Source organism: Diabrotica undecimpunctata, chromosome 4, assembly GCF_040954645.1.
Source record: "Diabrotica undecimpunctata isolate CICGRU chromosome 4, icDiaUnde3, whole genome shotgun sequence".
NCBI lineage: Eukaryota > Metazoa > Arthropoda > Insecta > Coleoptera > Chrysomelidae > Diabrotica > Diabrotica undecimpunctata.
Genome location: NC_092806.1, coordinates 14,727,564 through 14,750,231, shown reverse-complemented (window position 1 = coordinate 14,750,231; position 22,668 = coordinate 14,727,564). Strand labels below are relative to the sequence as shown.

Genomic DNA, 22,668 nt, shown 5'->3' with positions numbered 1-22,668 from the left:
TTTAAAGCACTTTCGAGGTATATTTTAAATAAAGTGGGAGACAAGCAACATCCTTGCTTTAATCCTTTTGATGTTATAAATCCTGTTGTTATTTGTGTCCCCGCTTTTATCTTTATTATTGGTTGGTTGTATAGCACTTTGACGGCTTTTATTAATTCTATATTAATATTCGTGCTTTCCATTGATTGCCACAGCTTCTTCAGTGGAACGCTGTCGTAGGCTTTCCGTAGGTCGACGAACAACATATGAATCTCTTGATTCCTTGCCATCTTTTTTTCTATTATCTGGGTTAAGGAGAAAATGTGGTCAATAGTGGATCGACCCGTACGAAATCCTGCTTGTTCTTCTGCTTCATAATACAAGTATTCTCTCTCGATTCGGTTCTTTAACACCTTTCCATATATTCGACTCATAGATCCGGTTACAGCTATTCCTCGGTAATTTTCACAATTATTTTTATCACCCTTTTTATGTATAGTACTGAGGTATGATATCTTCCATTCCGTAGGGATTTCGCTTGTGTTTATGCATTCTTGAAAAAGTTGTCGAAGACATTCGTACAATTTGTTCGTTCCGTACTTAAACAATTCTCCGGGTATATCTCCTGGTCCGGGTGCTTTGTTCCTCTTCAGCTGTTTACATACATTTTTAATTTCCTCTGTTGTTAATCTTATTGGCGAGCCAACTATTGAAATTCTATCTTGAAATTCGACTCTATTCTCTACCAAAAGTCCTTTGAAATACTCTTCCCAGTCTTCAGGTTTTATGCTCTGTATTACTTCTTTATTCTTTTCTTTTCTCAATTTTTTTATCAGTTTCCAGCTTTCTGTGCTTCTGGTTCCTCCTAGATAAGTATTTATTCGTTGGCAGTTTCTTTCCCAAGACTCGTTCTTCTTCTTAGAGATTTTCCTTCGTACTTCTGCTTGTTTTTCCTTATATTTTATTTTGTCTTGTAATGATTTAGAACTTAAATATTGTTGGTATAGTTGTCTTTTACATTTTATTTCTTCCTCTATTTCGTTATCCCACCAGTATGGTTTGTTTACCTTGGGTTTTATGTAGTATCCCATTGCTTCAAATGCTGCTTCGTGTAAACAGTTTTTTATATGTTTATATAGCTGGTCGATATTCTTGGGGGCGGGAATTTGTAGCTTCTTATCCAATCTATTTTTAAATAAGTCTTGGGTACTTTCTTCATCTAGGCTTCTGATGTTGTATCTTCGTTCCTGTATCTTTTCTGTTGTGTTTATGTCTATGCGTGTTTCTCTATGTGGTCTTCGGATTGGGAAGTGTATTTTTGAACGTAATAAATAGTGATCGCTACCGCATGTTGAGCTTCTCTGAACTCTTACATCTTGTACTCTTAGTCGGGTTTTTTGTTTTGTTACAATATAATCGATTATTGATTTTATGTTTCGTGTTTCCTGAGTCCATGTATAGCTGTGTATCAGTTTATGTGGAAAGTACCCATTTAATATTCTGAGTTGATTCTGGTTGCATAAATCTATGAATCTTTCACCATTGTTGTTCATGGTGTCTTCTCCGTATTTTCCTACTATTTCATCCGCATCTTTTCTTCCTACTCTACTGTTAATATCCCCCATTAATATTATTTCCCGCGATTGACTTATTTTCGATATTTCTTCGTGAAGCTGTTCAAAAAATGCGTCTTTTACGTTGGCTAGTGCGTCGTTATTTATTGCGTATACGCCCATAATTGTTAGTTTATATCCGTGAAGACACATATTTACTTTAATCAATCTTTCACTTATGGCTTCCCAGGTTGTTGCTTTATTACTTACTTACTTATTGCTTTTTATATTTTATAAATAATAAACCGCAAAAAGCCGAGGATTGCTGAAGTATTTTAAAATAAAATTTTGAGGTTATAATGACCAATAATTGTAGCACTTGTTCCCAAGATCTGGGTACTGAAAAAAGCAAATAATAGCATGCGACAGTTGCCGTTCAAGGATACACATTGCAGAAAAATGCTCTGGATTGTCTCGAGATACGGGCAATTATTTTGCAGAAACGTCTACTTATGTACTTTTGCGCTACCTGTCGTGAAGCATTTAAGAGGGTTCCTATGTTTTTTAGAAAATATAAAGAAAAGATTACATTAATGGAAAATAGCAATTCACAGATAACACCCAATTCAGTTTTTTATGAAGTACAACAACGTATAGATAGAGCTCAAAATCTCATGATTTATAAAATTCCTAGATATAACTCTAATGTATTAGCCGATCGCATTAGCTATGACAAATCTCAGATGTGTAAGGTCTTTCGTTTACTTGGCTTACAACAGGAGGAATCCACCATATCACATGTTATCCGAGTGGGCAAAGTGTCCAGTTACAATCAAACTAGACCAGTCAAAGTTATATGTAATGCTAACATGGTGAAATTGGCTCTTAAGTCTAGGGAATACTGTTTATAGAATCTCTAAGGATCAAACGAAGATGGAGCAAAGCGCTACAAGGCAGCTAAAAAGGAACTAGATGAAAGAAAATATGTTGGTGATGAAAATCTGCTGCTCGTACAATATAATTATTTTAGTGGAGGGTCACTTAAGTGATAAAATAACTGATTCTGAAATTAAATGTGATGGTTTTAATATCTACAGATGTGATAGATCCCAGAGAATCACAAACCGTAGTGTTAGTATTCGTGAAGATCGGGTTGAACAAATATATATCTTATTTCAACAAAATGAAGTCAAGTTTGTGGTCGGTGGTGTCTACATACCTCCACAATCATCTCGCTAAGTATACAACTTGGCATTGTCATATATATATTTAGGGATTCTACAGTATTCACTGCCTTCCCTCGCTCAACCGTTTCCATCTCTCTCTGTTGTTCCATTCTCCATCGTTTAGTCCTCTCTTACTCATGGCGTCGTCTACTTCGTTTCTCCAGGATTTTCGGGGTCGTCCTCTTTTCCTCCTTCCTATGGGGCTCCATTCGGTTATTCTTTTTATCCATCTGCTGTCGCTAGCTCTTCTTACATGTCCATACCACTTTAGTCTTTTTTGTTCTATATATGTTAGTATGTCTGTTTCTATTGATGTTCTTTGCTTTATTTCGTCATTACTTCTCCTATCCATTCTTGTTACTCTGCAGCATCTTCGCAGGCATTCCATCTCTGTTGCTATTATCTTACTGCTGTTTTTCTTGTTTATGATCCAATTTTCGGCCCCATATGTCATAATACTTCGCACTAATGTTTTATAAATCTGCGTTTTTGTCTTCATATTTAGGTGTCTATCCCACCATACTGAGTTAAGTTGTCGGATTGCTGTTCTTGTTTGTCCTAATCTTTGTGTAATTTCTTCCTCTGTTGTTGCCTTTTTCGTGATTATGAACCCCAGGTATTTGAATTTATCCTTTCCTTTGATTGTTACGTTGTCATCAATCTGTAGATCTTCTATGTCTTCTTCACTTGTAGATAGGTACTCTGTTTTCGCGAGGTTAATATCTAGGCCAGCCAGGCATTGTCAAACTATGGAAAATGTTTTTCTGCTATACTCAGCACAGGATATATACGTTTTTGGTGATTACAATCTTACCAATGCATCATGGTAGAATGATGAGTTTGGTGTGATTGTGAATTGTCCTGCAAGTGATCCAACTGTGAATATTGCTGAAGTCTTTGGTTTTTTAAAATTGTATCAACATAATAATATTCACAATAATCATAATGTATTTTTGGATTTAGTTTTTTCTAACGTTAGAGAGCTAAATATCTTAAAAGCAAGCGATCCCCTTGTAGATCCTAGCATCCACGTGGGTTATGATTGTTACTTAAACCTCGATGTGAAAGAAACAAACAGAAATAAGTTGGTTTATGATAAGTTGTTTCATGATTTTCGGAATGGCGATTACATAGCGCTTAACAACTTCCTTGCTTCCATAGACTTGGTATGTATCGTTAATGATTTTGATTCACTATAATTATGTTGATTATCGTTCTGATGATGACTATATTAGATTTTCCCACCTAAGAGCTGAATGTAAACAACTTTCTGAAATTGGCTTCAGCAACTATATCAAAGGTATAGATACTGGCCTAAAAATGATCCAAAATCATTTTTGAAGTACATAAAGCGATTTGGTCATAACCTACCTAACTCCTTATTTTATCAAGTCCAATCTGCAACAAATGGTCAAGACATAGCTAATTTATTTATGAACTTCTTCAAAACTGTGTATTTTAAACTGTTAATGGGGTTACCCCGTGTGTTAAATAAATAAATAAATAAAACTATTCTAAAACTAATAGTTCTGGAGATATATGCGAAAAAAGGAGGAAAAATATCAAATTCTTTGAATTTTTTTTTATATATTGTTTAATAAAAAGTTAAGCCCTCATTTTACATCTCACGCATAGTGAAATTATCATTTGTAGTGATATTTTGGAGCGAGTTATGAAAAAATCTGCAATTATATGCATCATACCCAACTCAAAACCCTGGACTAAATATGCTTAAATCAAAGATGTCAGGTGAACGCGAAAAGTAATATTCTTATATTTCATTTCACCGAACATAAATATGAGAAATCAGTAAACCAACCAACCATAAATGATATCTTTAATTAAAACTTATATAAGTGTATTAAAATTATTATAACCTCGTAAATACTGGAGCAGTAGAATAGTTTTCACCAGAAATCTTTGAATGTAACGGATGACGGATTTCCGTTTAATCAATATATGTTAATTTAACACTAATACAGCACGAATTGTTATTTTGCCTTGGAGTTTCCTTAATTGTAACTATAAAACTGTCTGAACTTTATTGGGTATGGAGAGAGAAATAGTGATAAATCACAATGAAGTGGCCATTCTTTAGACGCACCTTTACGTTTATAGGCGTACAGTTTAATAAATTAATTTTTTACGATTAATATGCACTATAACTTTAGAACTAAATAATAAACTGACTATTTCAAATTAAAGTGCCGAAATATAAGTATTTCTTATAAAAAATGGTCAAAATTTCTGAGATGTGAACTACAACTACTATGCAAATATTTGAAGTAATCATCATAAGTGGCTCGACAATCCGTTGTGGATCTTAGCCTGCTCACACAGAAGTCGCCACTCCTGTCGATTACTGGCAACTTCCCTCCATCTTTTGACCCTTAGAATCTGTAGGTCTTCTTCCACATCATCAATCCATCTCCTTCGTGGTCGTCCTCTACTTCTTGTGCCCTCTGGTTTTGAAAATGTTAATCTCTTCTTGTATTCGTGATCTGACATCCTAGCAATGTATCCAGGCCATCTAAGTCTCTCCGCTTTAACGAATTTCACAATATCTGGATCGGTGTATAACTGATATAGTTCAGATATACTTCGGAATTCCGGAGTGGAAATTGAAACGTCAATAAACTAACTTTAACCTTTAATTGTGGCTTATTCCCATTTAAATAGTAATTGATATAGTTCAAAGTTGTATCTTCGACGCCATAGCCCATTTTCATTTACGGCCCCAAAAATCTTTCCTCATCTCAAAAGTCTTTCATCATTTTGAGATAAGGTCCACGTTTTAGCCCCATATATCAAAACCGGTCTTTATTTGTCTTCAATTGTCTTATTGCCTTTTCCAAGGCAATATTAAAGAGGAGACACGTCAGCGCGTCTCCCTGTCTTAGACCATTATTAATGTCAAAGAATTTAGAGTTTTCTCCTTCAATTCTAACGCATGAGCTTACGTTTTGCATTGTTAGTTGGGTCAACTTAACTAACTTAGGTGGAATCCCAAAGTCTATCATTGCATTATATAATGCAGTTCTTTTCACACTGTCATAGGCTGCTTTGAAGTCGACGAAGAGATGGTGTGTATCTATGTTATTTTCTAGTTACTTTTCTAGAATCTGCCTATGTGCTTGAATTTGATGTGTAGTTGACTTTCCAGCAGTAAATCCGCATTGATATTGACCAACAATATCCTTTATAAAATGTTTAAATGTTTCAAACAATACTTTGAAGAAGATTTTATACGCAGATACTAACAGTAATGCCTCTATAGTTCCTACAGTCCAGTTGATCACCCTTTTTATGCAACGGACATATTATTCCCTTTAGCCACTCTTCTGGTACCAATTTATTCTGCCATATAAGTACTATTAGTTTATGGATTGGTGCAAAAAGTTGATCACCGCTTTTTTATACATTTCCGAACAGATTTCATCGATTCCTGGAGCTTTATTGTCTTTGAGTTTTAAGATGGCATTTGACACTTCTTCTCTTTTTGAGTCTTCACTGTATAGTTGACGTAGATTTTGTTGATTTTCTATGTTGTAACCTCCTTCGATGTCGTTTATATTTAGATAAAAGAGGTTAGTCTTTGTATGTGGGTATATTTTATTTTATAAAAACCCTTAAAAGGGCAACATTACAAGCACGAACGTTTTCGGAACAACTGTTCCATCATCAGGTTAAAATACAGGTTACCCATGCCTGAGCCACCAAAATATTTGGGTAAAAACCCTTTAAAATGAAATGTGTTACCAAAGATTGTACATGATGTTGATATTATATGATGTTTAATATTTTAATTAGATTTTACTTCAGGTAACATACACCCATGCTTAAGTGAGTTCCAGTGTCCGGAGAGTAAACCTCTTCAAACGAACTTCGGCTGGCAACTCTAACTAAGAAGACTAACCTCTTTTGTTATACGTGGTATACAGTCAGCTACAGGAATTATTTTCCTTGTGGATTTTTTTTTTATATTTAGATGTTCGCTGAAATGTTGTGCCCATCTGTTAAGAACTGAGTTTTTATCATGTAGAATTTCACCGTTAGTGTCTTTACAAATTTTTAATCGTGGTTTAAATTCTCGACGGCTATTATTTAAGGATTTGTAGTATTTCCCCGTTTCAGTTTTATCAGGAGTGTTCTGTTCGTATTCCCTCTTCTCCTCTCTTCTAAGACGTCTATACTCTTCTTTTCTCTCCGTGTACAACCTGAGCCGATGGTTTTTTGATATTCTACATTCTTTCTATTTGTGGCCATTTCGCACTTACATATGATCAAACTAATGATTTCTTTTTTCTGACTTGGTTTTGCAAAATATTTCAACCGATTTCTATAACACAACATCTCGTTTATTTGCCCATAGTTGGTTAATGTGTTCTTCTTCTTCTTCTTCTAAGTTTTTTGTCCTTATTTGTTCTTCTATTTGCTGTCTGTATATATTTGCAATGTCGGGATTTTTTAGTTTATTAATGTCGATTTTTTCTCTCCTTCTCCCGATCTTCCTTTTTTAAATTGAATATTCTCTCTTTAAATCGTGCTTTAACTATAATGATCACCATCTATGTTTGCTTCTCTAAAAGACCTAACATCTAATAAGTTAGAGCAGTATCTTGCATCGATGATTATATAATCTATTTGGTTAATTGTTCCATTATCAGGAGATTTCCAAGTTTCCTTATGTATATATTTATGAGGAAATCATGTCCCAGCTATTACCATGTTCTTAGACTTCGCAAATTTTATGATTCTGAGACCGTTATGATTGTGTAGGCCGTGTAGGCTCTCTTTTTCGATGGTGGGCGAAAATTTATTCTCTCTTCCGACTTTTTCATTAAAGTCTCCTGCTATTATTTTGATGTCATTTTTTGGGCACTCATCGTACTCTCGGTCTAGTGCCTCCTTTTTCATCATCCTCTTTTTCTTCCCTTGGAGCATGTATGCTAATAATGCTAATATTAGCGAACTTTCCTTTAAGTCTTATTCGACATATCCTATGACGAATAGTATAATATTTGAAGTATAATAAGGAGTAATTAACTAGGTCCTCATGTGTGTGCAAATCCCAGAATTAGGACATTAAAACTCTCTAATAGGAAACTATTATTCATTATTTGAAATTATTCTTGGTAAACTTTAGTCACAACAAATTGCAAGGCGGATGGGGCTTTCAAGGCAATTTACTTTTAGCAGATAAGCCTAATACATGATAATATAATAGTATTTTAATTTGGAATTTTCAGCTCTTCCGTACATCATAATTATCGAAATATCAATATGATAAGCAACTTACCCAAGAGTATTTTCTAAAATAGTCTAGTTTGTTCCATTGTCGAGAAAACATTCTAATTCGTGTCATAGTCTTAGGTCTGTAAAGTTTTTTTTTGTAGAGTGTTTTTTATAATGGCTTTAGCTTAGCCAATTAGACAGACTATTTGTGGTAAGTTAGTTTATCTTTTATTGTATACAACAAATTTACTAACACATTAAAATGTAAGAATTAATTGCGTTAATTAACATTTTTCTCAAATCTAAATTTATTTTTTTTATGTATTTTTATGCCATTTTAATCTTTTTTGATATACGTTTACCGGCAAGTTTTGAACAAAGACCTGTTTCAGTAGATAACACTTTAAAAATTAAGGAAAATAACGTAAGTAAATGTTATAACTAAATTACGCTCAATTAATGAAAACTTAAATCATATGTCCGGACAAACTGATTTTAATAATGAATATTTCCTCCACGTGCTCGTTATTGCTTGAATTCTCCTTGGCATGCCTAAAATCAAATGAGAAATGTCCTGTTAAGGAATAAGTTCCCATTCCTCTAAAAGGGCTTCTTATAACTGATTTAAGGTTAAAGGGGGAGGAACACGACTTCGTATCCTTCGCCCAAGCATGTCCCAAATATGTTGGGTTTGCGCCTGGATTCAATGCTGCCCAATTCATTACAGGAATGTTAACTTCATTTAAAAACTGTTGAGTGATTCTCGCACTGTGAGGTTTGGCATTATCATGCATCAAAACAAAGTCATTTCCATTTCAAAACCAGCATAAGACACAACAAAATCTTGGAGAATTTCATCAATGTACTTGGCAGCTGTTATGGAGCCTCTCGGAACGATATACAATTGTGTATGTGCCTCTAGAGAAATTCCATAATTGAGCCCCCTTTGATAGCCTACCCTAGGACTGAAGGTACATTCTGCAAAATGCTCATGTGGTCTTCGCCATACTCTCTCACGACCGCAAGGTAAACCTGGACTTATCGGTAAATAAAACGTGCCTTCAATTATTTACAATAAAATGAGCATCGTTTCTGGCAAACTGAATCTGCTCAACTCGACGCCGCCTGAGAAGTTGTAGGCCTGTTGCAGGTCTGCGACTGCTTAAATTTGCTTCTCTAAGCCTTCGTCTAATTGTTCGTTCACTTACGTTAGTATTCCGGACGTACTGAAGTTGATTTCGGATTTGTACAGCCGTGACACGACGATCTCGTAGACTTTGTAAAAGGATGAAGCGGTCATCACGGGCACTAAATAGTTCTTCGTTGGGGACCGGTTCCGGGTCGTCTAGTGTAAGCTCAGGTTACCAAGAAACGTGTAAAAATACTACTAGTACTATTGGAGATTTTATACTTCTGAGCAACATATCGCTTCCTTCTTCCGTCTTGAAGCAACGCAACAACAGCAGTCGCTGTTTCGGGATTTACAACCATAATTCTTTAGATTAAATCAAAGCAATTCAACTTCAAATTCTGTTTGACACTTGATTCGATTTGACAGTTTACTTACATCAACAAGAACAAAAGAATAATAATAGAATACCAACAGCTACCTTTGCACTTTTAAAAGTGATGAGAATAGTTTATCCTTTATTTCTGATTTTTTTCGGAAAAGCACTTAATTTTTATTATAAATTACTTAAAACAGATTGTTTCGTCGTTTGTGTTTACGTTATTATAATAATAAAAGTTAAAAGACAATTAAAATTGTCTTTTAAACTTTGTTTTCGTTTTTTATAATTTATTTCTTTGTTTTTTATTCTTTTTTTATTTTTTTTTATTATTTTTTTTTCTATGACATATTTATAAGTTTTAATTTTATTTCTTAAACCTACATATTTATAATACAAATTTACAGGATGTTATATATGTTCATAGACACATTGTTTTAAATTGTATATTAAATATTTACAATTTTTAATTTTATCACCCAAGCCTACTTATAATCTAAATCTACAGAACGTTATGTATTCGTAGATACATTTTAATGGCTACTTATTTTTTGGAAATATAATTTTGCATTTAAATTATCAGCTAAAGGTCAGTTAACTTTTCACAAATTATTTTAATATTTTGTCTGTACTATCCACACTCTAATATGAGATGTTGTAGATCTCCCATTTCATTACAGGCGCAGTATGGGTTATCAGTGGACTAATCTTTGCAGACTATCTTCTTCTTGGGCTATCAATATTGCATCGTCTGCATTTTTACTTTTTTTCCCATTCTGTATCCTCTTCATCATCAATATCAGACTGAAGATATCCTGTTAAATAAAACTTTTTTATTTTTGATCAAAATAATTATTAAAACTTGTTCACGTACGAAGATATTTATAAAATATAGAAATATTTTATAAATATGTTTGAAATATAAATATTGTGCTGATAATCTCGATCTTTTTATACCATGCATATTTTAGAGACATATCGCTAATCAATCATATAAACCGACGGCATGTCTGTATCTGCAAATAAAAATAAATGTAGAATTTTATTTCAGACCTTTTACAGTGTGAGGAAGGCAAATAGAGAAAAACTTGGGTGAACTGCTTCGTAAATATTTATAGAAACTTATCAACATATTTTGTCTAGTTTGTAGGTGTTGTACATAATAATTGCAGTTTATAACTCTAAATATAAAATAACGCGTAATTTTTGTTGTGGTGTACTTCATTTTTAACCCTACAATTGCAGACTAAGGTAGGAAAATATGTTCTTAATCCTACTTGTTCTCCCCTATCTAGACATTTATTAAACAGAACCTGTATGGTATTTTCTAGGTTTATGCCATCCATATGTTAGCATTTCTGTTGCGATTGTCTTCTGGACAGTTATTTTTCATTCGATTCAGAACTGCTCTTACATAATTTATACCAGGCATTCTTAAACTATGGGTCACGTAGCAAAATTTTGAGATCGCGAGAGAGATTTTAATGTCAAGTATTTAAATACCCGATTTTATAACAGCTAGATGTATATTTGAGTAGAGTCACACTCACACACCTGCACACAAAGGTTGGAATACAAAGGTTGCACTACTGGAAAGGTTGGAGACAGTAGTTTCGTTCGCGGTACGAATACTGGACGCTTTTAGGATAAGTTCAGATTCAGAATCCTGTTAGTAACCGGGTTGTACGCAAGCGCGATTTACAATCAGTTCAGGATTGATTTACACCGCGAACGAATTTTGAACAACCTTCAGTTCAATTCAATCTTCAGTGCATGGTTTGTTTTATTGTACAGCCTGATTTGTTGAAGCGAAGCTTTTTTCTTGATATTTTAATTTTTGGATCGATTTATACCCATCTTGTATCCTATAACAAAGTTTATTCTGTTAAAAAAAAACAAATAACAGATAATTCACAACTTACCCACGAAATCAAATGATGTAAGAAATATAAAAAAAAAAGAAATTAAATAATAAAGTTGATAAACTTACACAACCTACACTTAAATGATAACACAAACAAAGAACGCAAAGTAAACAGTTTTAGATACCAACCCTAAAGAATCAGCTGTTTAAAGCACAGAATATCTATTTATATAAAAATGTTTGAAATTTCTATAGCGCATGTATATATATATATATATATATATATATATATATATATATATATATATATATATATATATAGTAAAAAATACGACCGTTGATTAAATTTGGAATATATTCAATGGTTGAATAGCAGAGGTTTTATCGGTCAATAATTGGCAAATAAAAGTCGTCAACTACTTTATTGCTTTATTCGAATACGTTTCGCTTTTATTTTTAAAAGCATCATCAGTTCACTACAAATAAAAAAGATTTTAGAATATAAGTAAACAAACCAACAGGGTTCATACTTACAACAACAATTTGTAGGGTTTTTTTAAAGATGTTATAAAAACTCTACGATAACTTAACATTAAAGATTAAAAACTAAACGAGAGAAACGAAACAAAAAATACAAGTAAAACTGTAAGAACATTAGTTCATTTAATTTTAACCGATGGCTTCATTAGAACGTTGGTTTAAGCTCTTTCGAGGGTCAAACCACACTAATCTTTTCGATTGTTTTGGATCAGCTCGTCATAATTTTCACATGTGGCTTGTTTTCGTCCATGTGTTTCTTTGGAATGCATGGTGCAGATTACGATTCTTAAGGAAATTATCAAGCGGAACAGGGACGGACCTTTTAAACAAGAATTCATTTATTCCTTTTTCTTTAAAAAACAAACCAACAAAAAAAGAAAAAAAAAAGGAGAAATTTGGAAAGAAAAATGGGATTGAAGTTACTGTCTTGTACGGGGTTTATTTTTATTTATTTTGTATGATGAGGGAGTGATATATCTGACTCAAGTTGTCGATGTCGGTTCTCTTATTTAGGGAGGATGGATGGAAGTAATCACGAACGCGTCCAGTACTCGTACCGCAAAAAAAAAACTATTGATTCAATAACACTAAGGGCCGGTTGTTCGAACGCCAAAACTTGTTTGTAATCAAATATTTAATTACAATCAAATACGTCACAGCAGCTGTCAAAATTATTAAAAATTGCTTATTATTATTATTGAATTGTAAATAAAAACATGAAATTAACATCAGAAAGAGTTTAATTATGGTTGATTTTAAATTAAAACGCAAAATAATAAAATTGAATAAAATGAATCAGTCAACGTAACCTCAAAATGTGACGTATTTGATTTTAATTAAATATTTGATTACAATCAAGTTTTGATTAGCGTTCGAACAACCGGCCCTATTTGTAATGTGATCTAGTGTTTGTAGTATTGACGCTATTCTAGTGTAGTCAATTGTCAGTGCTCCACCATAACGAGATTTTAGTTTTTTTTATTCGGTAATTAATTAATCAATTATTATTTTGATATGTTATTTTTATATGTTTATTGGATTTTAGTATCAGAATAATATTTGACCATGAATAAATGGCTGAACTTAAATAAGACTGATAATGACGCAGATGATAATGCTACAAACTCTCCTCAGGCAGGACAAACTATTGAATACTGGCATTTAATGTGCGAAAAAGAAAATATGAGTATTTTCTTCAATTTGGCTTTAAATTTCAAAATTGTAAGGGTCATGAACAACTTCTTTATTTGATCTGCAATGAATTATTGGTCTCGGAAATTATGAAACCATCAAAATTAGAAAGACATCTTGATCAAAGCATGTTTCGTATGTCAATAAACCAACAGAATACTTTTAAAGACTGTTAAAATCTTTAAATAAAGAAATAAATCCTTTGAAAAATTGAAAAATTTATGACCGTTAATTAAAAATATTTACTAGCGCCATATGAAGTTCAAAGCCGTTCAAAATTGGAGGAGATCTTGTATTATCTGCTGATGTTAAAATGGTAGAAGTACTACATTGAAGATGGCGATGATATTCGAAAATTGTAGCTCAACAATTAAATCAGAAATATCTCAGACAACAAACTTAAATTACTAAAACCGTTACTTGTATCATTGCTTACGTATCCGTGATTTTAGCCACTAAAACCAATCATAAGCCACATCATCAAAATGATCGGAAAATGATATTACGATAATATTTAAAAATTCATTATTTAAAGATTAAAATGTTTTAATGTTCAAATTACTAAAAATAAACACAAGAATCGTCAGAAAGACAAAAATTGGAAAATATTTTTATTGGGGAATGTTAAGAGAAACTTACGAGCGATTCGTAAAATGATATTTGAAGCGCTGGACATAGTCCAGTCGTCATAGATTTGAACTGTAAAAATCGAATAAATTTGAATAAGCTGAATTTCGGGACCCCAAAAAAATGCAATAAAGTTTATCACTCCTACCCCCGGCTACTCCGTAAAACGCTTCCTCTACGAAGAGCGAAATGGAAAAAATCGATTTACCAAGAATCTATACGCCGTAGAAAAAAATGTTTCAAATAAATAATGTTGCTGAGATGATTTTGATCAAAAATGTTCATTAGCATTTTTTATGTAGAATTCACCGTTCTTTCAGAAACAATGCTTAAAGCGAATGGCGATTTTGAATGTCAGTTACGTGTGCGAACTGATTATCAACTCAACGGTAAAAATTCGACATCCTTTGATCAGAGTCTCATATCGACAAAAAGAAAAACTCATTTTAAAGGAGAAGAGTGCAGCTTTCGTATGAAATTTTTCTATTTTGCGTCTTCACACACTCTTCACCTTTAAAATGAGTTTTGATTTTTGTCGATAGGACACTCTCATCAAAAGATATCGAATTTTTATCGTCGAGGCAAATTTGATTTAAAATTGATCGCGTGCGCGTTGAGATAGTGCAAACACTCCTGACCATGGAGCTGCGCGAAGGCGGAGTCAAAACTCACGTAAAGGCAGAAAGGTTCTATTGTAAGTGGAATTATACTAACTAAACTGAAACGTCCTACCTTTCACATTGCATAATACAGTGCGTTTCGCATGGAAGTGGGGACTAAATCAAATTTCGTCTACTGCGCCGTGGTCAGGAGTGTTTGCACTATCTCTAACTGAGATTCAAAATCGCCGGCGCCGGTCGGATCAAGCGTTATTTCTGAGAGAACGGTTTATTATACATAAAAAGTGCTCATAAACATTTTTATTAAAAAACATCTCAGCTACATTTTTTATTTGAAACATTTTTTTCTACGGCGCACATATTTTTGTTAAATCGTAAATATTTTCCGGGTTCCCCCTTCTGTGGGGAGGTTTTAGGGGAAGTCGGGGAGTAAAAGAAGTAAACTCTTTTGCAAATATTCTGAGGTCCCAAAATTGAAGGTGCAGGGTCATTTTTGTCCCTGGCGACTGGAGTAATAAATAAAGTAAAAAAAAAACATTTATCATGGACAAATGCTTATTTACTTTCTGGTATAGTGGCCAAGTAGATAATGGTAATAAACTGCAATAAAGGAATAGAGAAGTAAATTAAATTCTCTCTTCAGAGAAAAACGGATATCTTTCCAATTTTATGCTGCAATCTTATATACTAAAACGCTAAGCCCTTTTCTTGTCCACCACTTTACTCAAAAACCATATTAGATAATTAAAATATTTTTCGGAATATCATTAGTATTACGTATGAGATTGTCAAGATATACTTTTGGTATAAAAAATTCACTTCCGGTTTTGAGATGACCGAAAGTTAAAATTTACTTTAAGTTTTAGACCCCACAATGTATATATGGATCGAAAGGTCTCGTCGAGACGAATCTAAATATGTACTTCCGGTTGCGATCCGACACCGGAAGTGACCCGAAACGCGCATAAAACGTCAAGATAGAGCAAATCTGACACCGGATTCGTGATCAGCATGCAAAATTAACTGCTAAATGATATCCATGTCGACATTTGATGAACTAAACATTGCATTCAGAGACATTGTAACAAAAAACATTGTTTTCGACGAAATATTTCGTGATATTTAATACACTTTTTACTTGCATTATTATTGATGAATGTTATGTATATTCTTGCTTATATTGTTTGTATTGATCTCTTAATTTTTCTCGCAAAATAAAAATTTCATTTAAAAAACTCGATGTTGAGTTGGTCCGCTAGTATTAAACTGTTGTACTTAGTATGAATTTAGGTACTCTTACCAATACCCTTTATAATTTTTAAATATTAATCGTTAAAATATGCTAACTATTAATTTTTGGTTTCAGATGATATTTGCTCAAACATCACTCTAAGTAACTTAGTATTATAATGGATCGTAGCAATCAAATCGTTCAGCATGGTGTTCCAGTATCTAGTCTCGACGCCGCTCACGCGAACGAATATTTCGAACAGTTCGTCAATGCATCCAGTGTGAAAAACATCCTCGGATATTATCGAGGTTTAATCGACAGCCTTCATCTTAGGCCGAACGTCTTCAATTTGTTCTATCCGAAACTAAGAGCCAACTTGACTTCATGGCGAGCCAAAGCTCTCCTCAAGAAGTTCGATGCGAGGGCGTCACACAAATGCTACCAGAAAGGGAAGGCGGCAGCGAATACGAGAGTTCTTGTGATAGGAGGAGGTCCTTGCGGTATGCGGACAGCTATAGAGGCGCAGTTGTTAGGAGCTAAAGTGGTATGTATTAGTTTTCTTTTTAAAAACTTTTTCAATTTTTTTGGAAGCGTTTTTTGATCGCGGACTACTGACAGAATGCATTGATCGATAGATTGATTTGAAGATTAATTGATGTAGTTGTGCTATTCACTTGGACATTGAACTGTCTACACCTCTCTCTTTTAATTATCTTATGAATAACCGCTTATTACGCATTCTGACAAGGGTTTATATGCCAGAATTTCTGTTCTGATATAATAATTGTCCACAGCTTTTCCACCATTTTTAAAGAAAGCAAAGTGAGGCGATGTACTGTGGGTAAATTTCTACCAATTCCATTGCCAATCTCCCGAAATTAAATTACCGTTTATCGCAGATACTCTTAACCCGTTCAAATTCATTAATTTATTAAAATTAGCGTGTCTTCTCACAATGTATTTAAACCTAAATAAATATTCACGCCATTCTGTTCTATCCCAAATTTTTTACCTAGCAACCAAACCAGTGCAAAATGAAGTAAACAAAATAAAAGTATTTATAGTTTTATTGAGCTATAAAATGATTGTGTATTACAGCAATTATAAGACAAAAAAATGTATTTGTAAACAATAAATCAATCAAACTTTAAAATTACTCAATACCACAAACGTTTTCGGCTATAATCAAAAAGCTCACTTCTCCGAATATTCGGCGAAAGAGGTGTGCATTTCGAAATGTGTGGATGAAGTTTACGAGTTGTCTCAAAGCGGTGCTCACATACTGGTACCAATATCGCAAAAGACCTCAATGCTATTGCAGACAGATGGAATATTCCTCAAAGCAATTTGTCCAATATGTCTTCAAAGCAAAAATACTTGTCCATGACAATGGTGCCAATATGATAAAAGTTGTAAAAGTTGCACTGGAAAGTCTTTTATCCATTCATTGCATATGGAAGAATCGCTGAAGTCTCAAACAGAAATACCACAAATAATAGCTGCTGCGAGACGAATTGTTACTCATTTTAACCTGTCTGGTATAGCACAACAAAAGTTTAAATCAATTCGTCAAGAACTTCTTCTTCCTTCTTGTATGTAGGCTTTAAAGCCTGTTTCTTCTTCAATATTAGCCTCCTAAATTGTTTAAATTATCGCACCATCTTTTTCTTGGTGTGCCAATACTTCTTCGTCCTTTGGTGACTTATCTCGTGCTATTCGTACTATCCTATCCTCTGCCATTCTACTAATGTGTTCGTTCCACTCCTGTTTAAGTTTTGTCACCCATCCATTTTTGTCTTCTATATTGCATGCTCTTCTTATGTTTTAGCTTCTCTCCCTATCCAACAGACTTTCCCCTGATATTCGTCGAAGTATTTTCATCTCTGTTGTTTCTAGTAATCTTCTCGTTTTAGATGTGTCAGGTCTTGTTCTCCGCCGTGTATGTTAATATAGGTCTAATTGCTGCTTTATAGATTCTTGTTTTTGTGTCTTGTCTTAGGTGTTTGTTCTTCCAGATTGTGTGATTAAGAGATCCCGCTGCTTTACTTGCTTTTAAGCTTTGTTGTCGTACTTCTTCTTCAACATCTCCGTAACTAGTCATATCTACTCCCATATATCTAAACCTTGCTTCCTGCTTACTACTTATTATTTTCCCATCAATTTCGATTTTACATCGTAGTGGGTATTTAGATGTTGTCACACATTTGGATTTTTCTGCTGATATTTTCAGCTGTTGTATTGAAGATGTGTGTTAATCTTTGGAGCTCGTCTTCTGTCTCGGCGATTAATGCGGCGTCGTCTGCATAACATAATATTTGAGTTTCTTTGTTCCCCATTCTGTAACCATGACCTTTACGTACTGCTTGTATTATTTCGTCCATTATTATATTAAAGAGAAGTGGGCTTAAAGAGTCACCCTGTCTGACTCCGCTTTGTACTGGTATACACTGTGTTTTCCATTATCTTTGCCTGTATTCGATTATGGAAGTAGATATCTTCGATGATTTGTATAATATTGATTGGTTTGTTTCTTTTATACAGTAGGCCTAAGACGTCTTCGACTTGGATGCAATCGAAAGCCTTTGCCAGGTCTATAAAACATAGATATGCTGGTTTATTGTACTCGATGGCCTTTTCTGTGATTTGTCTTAGTACAAATACGGCGTCTACACAGGAACTTCTGGATCTGAATCCTTGTTGTTCATCTGATAAAGTTGTTAGTTTATCGATTTTGTTGGTTAGGACTTTTGTGGTAAGCTTAAGTTAGGTGTTCAGTAGATTTATACCTCTATAATTGTTGGGGTCTTCTTTATCTCCTTTCTTGAACATTGGTATCATTATGCTGTTTCTCCATGCGTCTGGTATCTTGCAGTGCAATATTAGTTTTGTCAAGAACTTAACTTGCCAAACCACCAACTAGTACAAGATATAAGCACACGCTGGAATTCTACCTATTATTTAATAAACTGATTATTAGAGCAAAAGTGAACTATTTCTTTGTACATAACAGATCATGAATCTTTAAATAAATTAACAACTTCTCAGTGGCAGTTAGTGAAACAATGCCTCAAACTCCTTCAATGGTTCGAAGAAATTACTAAAATAACCAGCACAGGTATTTACTGCATCTCTGAAGTGATTCTACATGTTGTCACATTGTTGAAATACATAGACAAGGAAGAGGTTGCAAATAGAACACTAAATTTATTAAGAATGAGATCTTCACTACAAGATGAGCTTAAAAAATGTTTCAAATTCGATGAAAATGACAAATATCTTGTTACCACTTTTCTTGTCCACTTCGTAAGGAAAGAAACACCAATAAAAATAAAATCATGGAAATACACAAGAGTTTTTGGAACTGTTTTGAGGAAGTCGCTACAGACTATATACAAAATGATAAGGATTTAGATAAAAGTTATGTGGTAAATAAGATTGATTTTATTTGTAAACTGTTCGTCTAAATCGGACGGATGACCCTTACAAGTGGTGTTCAGCAAACGCAGAAGCGTATCGAATCCTGACAAAATTCCCAAAGGTTTATCTATCGTCTCCTAGCAGTAGTGTACATATACCGGGTATGCCAATTGGAACGGGATAGTATATTTTTAAATATCTATCGAATGACACCAAACACGACCCCCCAGCATCACTCTCTAGGGGTAGGACGGTGGGTAAATTTGAAATCTTAAATGGGAACCCTAATTTTTTACTGCAGATTTGGATTTCCAATGAAAAAATAAGTAACTTTTATTGGGGACATTTTTTCTAATTGATGGTACATGGCGCTATAATCTGAAAACAACTATTTATCCTGATACTCTAGATAGGGTATTTTGTGCGATTTTTTTTTATTTTTTTATTCGATAGTATAAATCTTTCGAGTATTCAGTTAAAATTTCAGAGTGATCGGAGCAAAATTGATGGAGTTATAAGCATTTAGAAGTGAGTGAGTTGAGTGAGTGACGTGAGTGAGTGAGGTGCGTGAGTGGCGTGAGTGAGTGAGTGAGGTGAGTTAGAGATGAGTGAGATGGGAGTGTCATTGAGTTTTTCTCGGAATAATTTTTTTTAAGTCGGTGTTCACTGTGTCTCAAAAACTACTTGATCGATCTTTCCCAAATTTTGTTCACTTCTTTTATAGATAAATCCCTAGGTCGCAACGTCGAGATATTGTCCATTTTGTTGTTATAATTAATTTTACAACATCAAATTAGTCAAATTTTAACAAAACATTTTCGAAAATTCCAAAATTTGTCTTTTTTTGCTTCTAAAATTTGAAAACACGATAAAATGAATAATATCTTATAAACTAACTAAATATTTTTGGTTTTTTGTCAACAGATGATCCAGTTATAAGTTACGATGAACACCGCAAAGTAACTTTTTTTTTCATCTTGAAAAAATGGCTGTCATTTTCGTAATTTTTAATATTTTTGTACCAAAATTTCAGATAATACTCTTAAAATTCTGTATTATAATGTACTATACCCGGTTCATAATTTGTTGATAGCTCACTACAAGTTTAACCCTAATTAGAAAACTGAAATACAGAGAGGATAAGTAATACGATATAATAGTAAAAACCAACCTAAAACTGACGGTTTAAGACGTTTTCGACTAACCCACCTTATATCTGAAGGAATACAATACCTTATAATCCTATTACGGGGGTATTTTGAATGGTTAGATAGGAACGACCAGTGTCGTAGAGTATATGATTGAAACATTTATTTGAACTAAATAAATATATTTTTTAAATTGTACTTATGTAAATTGTATTTTTTAATAAAACTTATTTATTTTATTCAAAAATAAAAAGTTTCTTGCCATTTGTAAAAGATACATTTATTTAATTAAGGAAAAAGGCGCCAAATGTCGCCTGGCAAAATTTCCAATGTGTTTTAAATGTATCCATTATTTTCGAATCCGGAGAAAACTAATAAATATTTTTGAGAAATTTAAACACAGAATGAAAGATTACATTATTACTCAGGGCAGAAAGTCTCTGAAAACTTCTACAGTGTTTATTTTAATATGTTATGTAACAGGGGTGAAAATAAAAGAGAAAATATAGTATAATTTTTAATTGAAAATATTGCATGCAAAAGAAACTTTTTATTTATTCTAAAAAATATTTCATTCTGCTTTTAAATTTTTCAAAAATGCTTTTTAGTTTTCTCAGGATTTGAAAAAAAAAATGGATACATTTAAAACACATTGAACATTTTGACAGGCGACATTTTGCGCCTTTCCCCTTTAATACCTTACGATTACAACTACTATTACTTACCTTATATAATTACGATTAGAAAACTATTTAAATTCAAAATAAATAGGATCAACTTCGGAATCCGAGTCGTCTTGAGGGTTAATAATTAGGTTAATAATCTCTACGGTCGCATCAATCATGTTATCAAGATCCCACATTTTTTGTTCTTCTTCTATTACATGTCTTACTGCATCTTTCCAGTTTTGTTTTGTAATATGTTATAAAGACTCGTATAACAATTCACGTACAACTTGTATTTTATATGACGTATTTTTTCTAGCCATAATATTTTTTAGAGTATGACCTGAGTTTACCCACGTTTCATCCTGGTAGAAAATGGGCCTTTCTTCAGCCCGGAATTTTCGTATGAATCTTAGATAATTTCTTCTCCAACATCATCTTCTCCTCCCGGTCAATCAAAAGTGATTTTCGGTCTGATTTCTCCCACCGGAAATTTAATTCTTTTAAAACTTGCCACAATTTAGTTCGTCCGATATGAGGCAAATCCGGGTTGTCTCTAACTTCTTGTAAAATTTTGTTTAGGTTTGGTATTTCTTTTTTGAAAAAAAATCCATGAATTTTCCTTCGAATACCATTTCTGGCAAATTCATCAATTTCAATAGGCTCTTTCCCTCTCTTTAAGTGTTCGTTTGTGTTTGGGTTAGCTATACCGTGTTTTTTTCTTTCTGATAGGAACCTATATATAGTTGACTCTCCTACGCCAGTCATGTTGGCACAACTTTCGACTATGTTGCGAACAGTGTTTGTGGGATTCTGAGAAACCAGAGCATCGTGAACATTCAGGACAATAGTCTTCTCTCTTGGTGAATAGACAGACTTACTGACTGTACGCAACAGTACCGGTGTAAAACTTGATGATGTTGATGATGAAGCCATCACAAACAATCCAACAAAACGAGCACGAGCGAAAGGTACGTGTGTTCGTCGGTATATGGAATAAAAAATCACTCACGCACTGCATATAATTCGCAAAAGAAATATTCGAGACGCTAATTACTGCCGTAGACGCGGACACACCGACGAGCCGTAAACTACATGCGATCAAAAACGTACTAAACAAAAAAATTGTTTTCGTTCGTAATAACTTCACCCTTTTAAGTTAAGTTTCGAATATAAACTGAACAAACGAGGCACGTGGCCAAAGCATACCCATTATATTATTAAAAATCTGGGGAATTCCATCCTAATTATCTTGCAACGAATAGTACCTTCCTTCGGATATGAATTCCAGGTTTTCTAGTAAAGTGATTAAACGCGAAGATTAGTATTGAAATATTCAAAGAGATAAGGTATTCTTATTTAAAAAATTGTTAATGGTTAAATTCTTATTTTTATTAATATAATATAATTACACAACATTAGCCGTAAAAGTTTTAATTGTTTTTTTGCTAAATATATTAGTATTAAAATATTATTAATATTATATATAACAGTATTAAAAAATATTATATTATTATTTAATGAATAAACACCTCAGGAACGCCTATGGTTTACGACCGTTTTATGAGTTTGAGGCACATTTCGTGCTCTCAACAATTTATGAACGGAGAATAATGTTTCAAAAAAATCTTAAAAATATGTTTAAAATATTGAAAATAAACCATACCCACTTAAGGAAACGATATATCTCGAGAAATACACTACTAAATAAAAAAAAAACCAAAAAACACGTGTTTAATATTTTTTTAAGATCTATCGAATAACACCAAATACCGGGAGACAAATTTGAAACTTAAATGGGAAAACCTCATTTATTGGGGTTATTGGGAAATTTTTATCTGATACTAAATACAGTTTTTTTACG

General features: G+C 33.2%; 1 protein-coding gene across 9 annotated transcripts in view; it reads left to right on the top strand.

Annotated features, from left to right (window-relative positions):
- Positions 1–22,668, top strand: part of Mical (Molecule interacting with CasL) — a 148,509-nt gene that overhangs the window by 40,467 nt on the left and 85,374 nt on the right. For all 9 annotated transcript variants that reach the window (XM_072528973.1, XM_072528971.1, XM_072528965.1 and 6 more), the window contains exon 2: positions 15,710–16,118. In XM_072528973.1, coding sequence (XP_072385074.1) covers positions 15,753–16,118 — 366 coding nt within the window. In that variant the 5' untranslated portion in view covers positions 15,710–15,752. The remainder of the gene's footprint in view (positions 1–15,709; positions 16,119–22,668) is intronic.